Genomic DNA, 9,547 nt, shown 5'->3' on the forward strand with positions numbered 1-9,547 from the left:
TTTGGAAATTTCCAGGGAATTTTGTAAAATCCCGAAAATTTCAATTGCAACCACCAGACCGAATAGTTTACGCGTGCGAAGTCGCGGGTAAAAGCTAGTTGTACATAAAACATAAAAATTACAATTAACAAGAGAAAGAGATGTACAAAGGCGAACTTATCCCTTAAAGGGATCTCTTCCAGTTAACCTTTGAACGACTGAAAGGACAACAGAAACAACAGTAGACACTACAATGGAAAGATAAAAGGATCAAAAAATTTAAATTAACCTAAACAATACATCAAAAATAAATAAATAAATACCTACATATCATACATAAGCGAGTTTTTCGAGCCTAAACCATTCAATCTGACTATCCCAATAAAAATAAATAAAATAAAATAGTAATAGCCTTTATTCACTGATAATAAAATAAAATACATCCCAATACCTGTACCTAACATTCCAGAACAATTTTAAGACAGACTGTATACGTAGATGATACTGTTGTTGCATTTCGGAAAACTCGCCACAAGTCGATGTTCTTAATCTCTCTGTCAACAGAGATAGCACTTCAGCAAAGTGTATAGTTAGTAGATTGCGCGTAATGTCCTTAGACGTAACCGCTATTGTAAATTCGCTGTAATTGTTGCCATTCCTTTATTGCTTCGTGGTAGCAGCTCGAGACATATTTAAGCTGCGTTCCACCAGAGATGTGTGAGGATGTGTTGCGAGTTTTTTTTTTCATAAACCAATAGAACCTCTTCATTTACCTATCCTCACTCCACTCTGCTGTTTCCACTAGAGATGGGCTGTGCGAGTAAATGAAGTGTTTCTATTGGTTCATGACAAACACATTCGTCGCATATCTCTGGTGGATAGAACACAGCCTAAGTGCGTAATAGATATCTGTCATACCGATCGATCTCATTTAATTGTTTTTCTGTGCTTGCAAACGCATTAATAGTTTACTGCTGTTTGCTTATATATAAACAAACCAGCAAAAATAGTTTGAAGCATCACAGACGCGTCATACCACTGGTATTCATAGTTTTATAAAACACTATTTTTTGCGTGAACGATTTTTATCGACGTGCCAGCGAATTATGGTTTTGTTGTACCTTAATATTTGGACCCCAATTCTCGGTCATATTGGAATCAATCTCCGAGAGATTTTATGAAAAGTCGAAGCTAGTTTTAAGAAAAGTTGCAATCGAAATGACTATTACTAACTTCGAAAAACGAGACACTAAGGGGTTTAAACAACATCTGATCTCCGGCAATATGTATACATCCTACTGCTGAGCACAGGCCTCCTCTCAGAATGACGAGGCTTGGGTTGTATTTGAGTGCGGATTGGGAAAAGTAGGTCTTTGACTTTTTCAAAATTCATTTTCAGAAATTTACAATGAGCGTTAGTTAGGGCGCTTGTTTTTTTCCGGTCTGATCCTGTCCTTGTGTGCACAGTGCACAGGCGAAGACTAGCAGCTGCCTACCCTGCAATTGACCCACAAATGGTGTGTGTTAAGTACCCAATCCGCACTGGACCCGCGTGGGAACCACGACCCAAGCCCTCATCTGAGAGGAGGCCCGTGCCCTGCAGTGGGTTTTTAGACCGAGATGAAGATGATGATGGCTTCTAATGACTTAATATCTTTGCCCCTAGCTTGCGCAAAGCTCTACGGCTACTGGATAGTGGTAAACTACCGGGAGGCCTACGGCATGTTCGCGTGCAACGGCCTCCTCTTTAACCACGAGAGCCCCCGGAGAGGGGAGAACTTTGTCACCAGGAAGATCACCAGGGGGGTCGCTAAGATCACCCTGGGACTGATGGAGCATATTGAACTGGGCAACCTGGACTGCAAAAGGGATTGGGGGCACGCCAAGGACTATATTGAGGTAGGTTTCTCTAATAGGGTGGTCGAACACAAGCCTATAAATGCAAAAGTTTAAGTTTGTCTGTTTGTTTGTTACCTTTTCAAGTCTAATTTTGATTTTGATAAAATCCGGTATAGGTACATATAGTTTGAGTCCCGGGGAGGGACATAGGATAGTTTTTATCCCGGAAAATTGAATAGTTCCCGCGGGATAGCGATAAACGAATTCTACGCGGACGAAGGCGCGGGTAACGTCCTGTTTTTAACCCCCGACGCAATAAGAGGGGTGTTATAAGTTTGACCGCTATGTGTGTCCGTCTGTCTGTCTGTGGCACCGTCGCTTTTAAACGGGTGAACCGATTTGAATGCGGTTTTTTTAGGGTTCCGTACCTCGAAAGGAAAAAACGAAACCCTTATAGGATCACTTTGTTGTCCGTCCGTCCGTCTGTCAAGACCCTTTTTCTCAGGAACGCGTGGAGGTATCAAGCTAAAATTGATATCGAATACTCATATCTGCGGTCCCTTGAAGCCTTGAAAAAATCAAACTTTCAAGTCAACGCAATCAAAAGTTACAGTCATTAAACAACGTGATTCCATACAAATTGCCGTGCACTGAAAACCTATAGGGTACTTCCAGTTGTTCTAGAAACTTGAAATTTGGTGTGAAGGCTATTATAACACAACCAACTAGAACTTGAAAATCTTGATTTTTATGTGTGTCTGTAAATATCAATGACTAATATAATCTGACCCCACACTGCATAAGTTTTGCTCAGGAGCAGGGCTCTGCTTACACTAGATGTATTAAATCACTCGGAAAAAGCGGGAAATATCTTCAACACACGATTCCCGTTTACATACCTATAAATGTGTACGGAACCCTCGGTGCGCGAGTCCGACTCGCACTTGCCCGGTTTTTTTTTTTATTTAAAAACAGGGGTTCTAGCGACGGTTCTTCGACATGTTTTATCAAAGGTTCAGCCGTTTTTGAGATATTGAACTTTGAAGTGACAATGTCGGGGGTTGCCCAACTTTTTGTAGGTTAGGTTATTGACGGTTTAAAATCTATTATTATTCGCTATTGTTTTATTGATTGTTCTATTATGAAGTGACTTGCATTCATATCATAACAAATGATATAGGTAATAGAAAAGTATGTTTACTCCTAGTTGGCGTTACTGCTATTGAAAATAATAACAGTAACGTCAACCATGAGTAAACAATGATAGTAATTTATCGGTCACCATTCGATATCTCACAGACAGCATATTGTATTGTGTATCCATGGGCGTCGCCAGGGGGGAGCAGGGAGGGGCAGCTGATCCCCCCCCTAGAGATAAAAAAGTTGCCAAATGTAATGCAACCAAACCAGTCCTAAGTCTTTGACTTGCTGATCACGCGACGACTGGAGAATTGCGGTTATGCTGGTATAACTAAAATACAATTGACAACCTTTGAGATACTTGTACAAAGGCGAATTTATCCCTTAAGGGATCTCTACCAGTCAACCTTTGAGTGTATGAGAGGAGCAAACGGTCATTAATCAGTTGTCAAATTATTTCGGAAATCTCGAAAACGGTTCCAACGAGTTCTATGAAATTTTACCTGCTACCTATATATATATATATATAGTCAATGGATGTAACTCACTGACCCAATAACTGTATAACACTACAAAATGCCTGAGCATTTTGCCACATAGTTGAGCATGTATGTTTTTTTTATAGGCAATAAATGTTTTTTCTTTTTCCCTGTCTATAATTGCTGGTATTTCAGGCCATGTGGCTAATGCTGCAGCAGGACGAGCCCGAAGACTTCGTAGTGGCGACGGGCGAAGCGCACAGCGTAAGGGAGTTCGTTGAGAAATCGTTCGCGTGCGTCGGACGACGCGTCGTGTGGCGCGGGACCGGCGAACACGAGACGGGACACGACGCTGATACAGACCAGCTGCTCATCAAAGTGAACCCTAAATACTTCAGAGTGACCCACTGACAGTGGAATACGTGAGTGGGATGTCCTGCGTGGCGAAAGACTGACAGCAGACTATGTAACTGGTAGAATTGAGTTCGTGAGGGAGTGGGATGTCTTGTGGCGTGGCGAAAGACGCCAGGTCTTCGAGACCAGACAGCAGACCAATTGCTCATCAAAGTGAACTCCAAATTCTTTTTTTATGTCAAATAGCTGGCAAACGAGCATGCGGTTCACCTGATGGTAAGTGATAACCACCGCCCATGGACACCTACAGCATTATTAGGACTATGGGTGCGTTGCCGGCCTAAAAGGGGGCTATTAGGGGGAAGGTGAGAGGGGAGTTGGGCTTCCGGATCTCCCACACCGTACGAAACACAGTAGCAAAACTACTATTCAGGCCTACTGAAGTGGTAAGTGTTGTAAGGGTTGAACCCGTGGCGTGGGACCGGCGTCAGCGAGACCGAACACGACGGATCAAACCAGAGGGGTTACTACGAAAATTGAAAATCGAAGTTCGTATCGTACCGTCCCTCTCACTCTCGTATTAAATAATGTCAACGGGACTGCAAGATACGAAGTTCGAGTTTTGCACTTCGTAATAAAGGCTCAGCTGTTCATCAAAGTACATACTCCAAGTATTTCAGGCCTAATGAAGTGGTAAGTTGGTAGTCTCAAGAGTTGCTCAGCTGCTCGAGGTTCCTCTACGGGATCGATTCAGAAATGAGATGCGTAGAATAACGAGGGTGACCGGCATGGCCAAGCGAGTTAGCTCATTGAAGAGGCAATGTGCCATATAGTACGGAGAACACATGGACGTTCGGGCCGAGAAGTTCTCGAATGGAGACAGCGGACGAGACCGGACACGGCGCTGATATAGACCAGTATTTCAAAATTATCCAAGTATTTCAGGCTTACTGAAGTGATAAGCTGGAGTCTTAGAGTTGCTCAGCGAAGTATGCTCGGGGTTTCTCTACGAATGGATGACTTGGTTACGGTGGATGCAGGCAGCTTCCAACCGAAACAACTGGCGGTCTTTGGGGGAGGCCTATGTCCAGCAGTGGACGTCCTACGGCTCATATGATGATGATGTACTCGTAGTACAAATGGACTCCTTGTAAAAACAAAATAATGTTCTTGATTAACCAGTGGGTGATTTTTCCTTAGGACCTATTACTCGGCGACGCGTCCAAAGCCAAAGCCAAGCTGGGCTGGTCTCCGCGCGTGACCTTCGACCAGCTGGTGGAAGACATGGTGCGAGCCGACCTGGAGCTCATGCGGCGCGACCCGGAGGCGTAGGTACACAGCCGCGGGGAACACCGCCAGGGGAGTGCCAGGGATGGCTACGAATCGACGCAAAAATGGCTCTCAGATTTCTATCATTCCATTCGAACCTTGTAATTATCTATGTACAAGGTGTTAATTAAATAACTGAAAACCTCAGACACCCCAATAATATTTTTTCGTTTTAAGTTTGTTGATTTCATTTTTTTTTGTAATACCTCCATCATTCCGAAAAATATTTGTGTTTTGCTAATTACTACGCTAAACTAAACTCTACGCTCATAATTTGTATTTTGCCAGTTGTGCTTCGACGTTTTTAGAAGAAAATCAAACTGACAGTTAACCGGCCAGTATTAAATTATCTAAATAGCAATGCAACCATACTAAATAAAACATTTGGCGCATGTTGCATTCGTCACTTTTGGGTCTGGGTACAAACAAAAAGGGATTTAAAAAGACAAACACAAACTGATTTAAAATATACAACACACACAAAACATATTCTACTCTCAATTCTGAACAAACTACTTTCTGGTTTTCAGTTATTTAATTAACACCTTGTATAGTTGAATGGGGAATGGATGGAAATTTAAAAAACGCTTGAAACTTTTTTTATCGATAGGAATAACCTTTCTTATTAACAGAAAAAAATATCAGATTTTTTAGTAGCATTAATTTATTTAAAAAAAAAGTTTTCTTTACCGCCAAATTACGACAGTCCGGTCGGTTACGGGTTGTTCCATAGTCCAGAATAAAAAACATTAAAAAAGAATTTACGTGTCTTTGACTCGATCGTTTTGACAGGTGACACTCTTTACCGGCTCGGATAATACCGACATGGAAATACCGACCCTGTTTTTCATCTACACACCCATAGAAGCTCATGTCAGTTTCAGGCCTATCTGTCGTAATGTGGCGGTAAGAAAACTCTTTCATTTTTAAAAATTAATTGATGCTACTTAAAAATATCATATTTTTTTCTGATAATTAGAAAGGTTATTCCTATTGATATAAAAAGTTTCAAGCGTTTCTACATTTTTCATCCATTCCCCATTGTTGGTACTCGTGGGCGGTGGTGATCATAATAATAATAAAAAAACTGCAGTAAACGATAAAGCATGAAAAAAAACACTCACACGAGCGTTTAACAGTGGCATGGCGTCATAACTCGATTCCCGTTAGGTTTCCTATATTTTTGACATGCCGTCTATCATGACAAGTATGGCGAAACTGTAAACTAACTCCGAAGAGTTGCACCTGAAAGTATATAACAAAATGAATGTTTACTCCATGCCACTGCCTTGCATCAAACTTGCCCAATTGCCTGTTATCCGGTTTAATTTTAAGGCAGGGTATTTCACACCGTTTTCTTACAGAAATGCCTGTGGTACATATGTGTCAAGGATAGATCTGGATTGCATCGTCTCGCACCACCAATCCTGTGCCGCCTAGCGCTAAACCTATGGGCCAAGCCAACCGAGCCCTGACGAGCGAGGAGTAATCGAATATTATACATTTGAGAAACTGTGTTGCATTTTAATTTACAATATTTACTTAGCAGACCCGAGCACAGATAATATTATACTGTACCCGGCTTAACTAGCTTAAATTTGGGAGGGCGGCAAACTTGGTGGTTTTTTTTTTACTCACGCACTCTGTGAACTCCATCACACGTCAGCTACGATTATTAATATTATTATGCGTCAAGTTTACGCAATGGGGGAGGGGGTGCAAACTGCCGTAGGCCTCGGGCAGCCAGGATGTCAAATCGGCGCCCTGGTTTCGACTAATACTGTAGCAACATCTGGCGCCATCTAGTGAGCAAATAGAGAAACTTCGACCGAATCATCGCGCTATCGAAATTTCTCAACTCGGACGCATTATATACCTACAACTTCCGACGATTTTCCTTTGGACTTCAGTTCAGACCCCAGGCATAACACCTGCCTGGAGAGAAAAAAACGGTCGCTATAAAGGTCGGATGTCGTCACAGAAATGTTGTAAATTACTACTTGTAATGGAAACCCGCCATCTTGTTTCTATAACAAAGTGTCAGTAACGTCATTGGCGCTTTTCGAATGTGTTTAGGGCTAGAAACTTCAGTTCTGGAATATATCTCGTCTACAACCTTATCTAAACCTATGGTTTGAACCAAAATATTATGAATGAACCCTCGAGGCGAGCGGATCCAAATGCTATTGCAGACCTAACTCATTATCGAAGGCAACTATTGACAAAATCGTAATTGATAGGCTCCCAAGCCTATTAGCCCAGAACCGCACAAACTGTCCGCCCCTTCCTAGAGAGAGACACCTAACGTCCTGTTTGAAAATGCTGTAAAGCGAAAACCTAAGTAAATGTGATACCATCCCATCAGCCAAATATGCAAATAATAGACGTGTCTGTTAACTTGAAAGTTCGACTTTAGCGACATATTCAGTTTAAAAATGGATAGACCACTTATTTGGCTGATGGTACTGTAAAACGGGGTGAGAAGGGATTGCGGGAGGAGTAGGGATAGAACAGATGTTTTGTGTTTTCTCTTGCTACTTAAAATTTCTGGCTCAGCTTGCTGTAAAAGTAATTTAGCTATATTTTTAGACATATATCCCATTTTTTCTGGTTTTTTGTTATCGTCATTTTTTTTACTTGTTCCTATCCCTTCTGATCCCACTACGGGGTGAGCTGGGATTTGCCTATATTTAAGTGTTAATTGTTTAAATTATGAAACTAATTGACAGATAATCATTATTAAACTAAAATTCATACCACCGGAACATTTTTTTTATCTATGAAAATCAACGAGCCACATATGAAAATATTTTTTTACCGAGGTTTGAACTTCATAATTTTGTCCCTACTTACCCCGTTTTACGGTACTTACTCTATCATGCCATGCGTAAACGGCTCGATTGGATTGGACCCGAGGCCTATTGTCTAACGCACTAGGAATCAATCGCTTTCACCACTTCTTTTGTGTAACATGGAAGTACTACGAAGTGCCATATTCAAACTTCGTACCTTGCCGTCCCGCTGACGCTTATATTATAACGAGAGAGAGGGACGGAACGACACTATCTTCGAATTTCGTAGTAGCCACCTCTTCACCGCCACAAAACAATCGAAGTGACGTGCTCTGTACGCCACAGAAGATTAATTTCGAGTTGAATGTTGGTCATGTATAGATGACCGCGGCGAGTGAGGCATTCAATTGGCTATCACGACTGGATGACTCTGGCGGTGAAGAGGTCAAAACATGGGATACATTTTATCCCGGAACATTGCCTAGTTCCCGCAGGATAGCGATTAAGCGTATTCTTGACTGGTGAAGCCGCGGAGTTCCTATTTATGACGCGCAAATGCACGAGGTAGCCAAGACGTCATGCATTCCTTTCTTACTTATGTAGTACGATACGAGATGGACAGAGCGAGAATGAGAAAATACAAATTGTCTTAGCGGCGTTATTTTATGATACCGTAAGCTCATTTTAATGATAAAGCCGGAGCAAGCCACATGTTTTGTATATATTTTTTTTGTTCAAAAAAAACCGGCTGTAAAGAAAGGTTTCCAAAAGTCAAATTCTGTCATAAAAACATAAATATTGGCAACTTTATTTTATTATTTTATGAGCTTATTGTTTTGTTATCTTACTGTTGTTTCATATTTTGTGGTTTCGGTTGTTATCTCAAACGAATATGTTTTTTATTATTTATACTTACTTGTAAAGTCAGTCAAATTTGATACACGTATGGTAATCATGAATATCACGACTGGATCAGTTTTTTTAATCCTTAGGTAATAGACACTTACATTTTATCCCGGAACATTTTCTTGATTGTTTAAGAGATAGCAATAGTGTAACTTACTTCTAAGTATAATGTTTCTAATTATGAAATGAAATTGCACGAATTAGCGTATCCGATGATGGCATTTTTTAAATGTGAAAAGCCATAGTTTATTATAGGTATTATTTTTAATTTAAAATTCATTTTAGGTCTTGATTGGGAGGAAATTTTAATATCCAATGTAATTATAAGTTTCTTTTTTCCACTCGACTGCGTCAAAAGCAGGCGGACTTATTTTTGAACTTTATATTCTTAGAAAATTGGGAAACAAATATTATAGTATACTAATACATTAATAAAAAAAACACTTGTTGTTATTTTCACATTTTTAACTTATTTTATTGATTCATGCTACTTATATATATTTATATTTAATCTAAAGTCAGCAGTAAACTTGAAGACATTTGGTTATTATGAATATGTATGTACTGTCTCAGTTTTTTTAATCCTTAGTTATTAAACTTTGTTCTTTTATTAAAAACAGGTTTTTGACGTGATTTTTTAACGTGTTAAGTTATTAATGTAACTTACTTCTAAGTATAATGTGATGAAATGAAATTGTATAAATTAGCTGTTTCCGATGTGGCATTTTT

General features: G+C 40.2%; 1 protein-coding gene and 1 long non-coding RNA gene across 2 annotated transcripts in view; both read left to right on the forward strand.

Moving 5' to 3' along the window:
- Window positions 1–3,848, forward strand: part of Gmd (GDP-mannose 4,6 dehydratase) — a 19,853-nt gene extending 16,005 nt beyond the window's left edge. Inside the window, exons 4-5 of the mRNA XM_074090457.1 lie at window positions 1,646–1,878; window positions 3,633–3,848. Of these exons, the coding sequence (XP_073946558.1) occupies window positions 1,646–1,878; window positions 3,633–3,848 (449 nt within the window). The remainder of the gene's footprint in view (window positions 1–1,645; window positions 1,879–3,632) is intronic.
- Window positions 3,849–4,256: 408 nt separating this feature from the next.
- Window positions 4,257–6,633, forward strand: LOC141429551 (uncharacterized). The gene is made up of 2 exons (XR_012451552.1): window positions 4,257–5,123; window positions 6,485–6,633. It is a non-coding gene; the product is annotated as an uncharacterized lncRNA (long non-coding RNA).
- Window positions 6,634–9,547: the final 2,914 nt, after the last annotated feature.

This window comes from Choristoneura fumiferana, chromosome 7 (assembly GCF_025370935.1).
Source record: "Choristoneura fumiferana chromosome 7, NRCan_CFum_1, whole genome shotgun sequence".
Lineage (NCBI taxonomy): Eukaryota > Metazoa > Arthropoda > Insecta > Lepidoptera > Tortricidae > Choristoneura > Choristoneura fumiferana.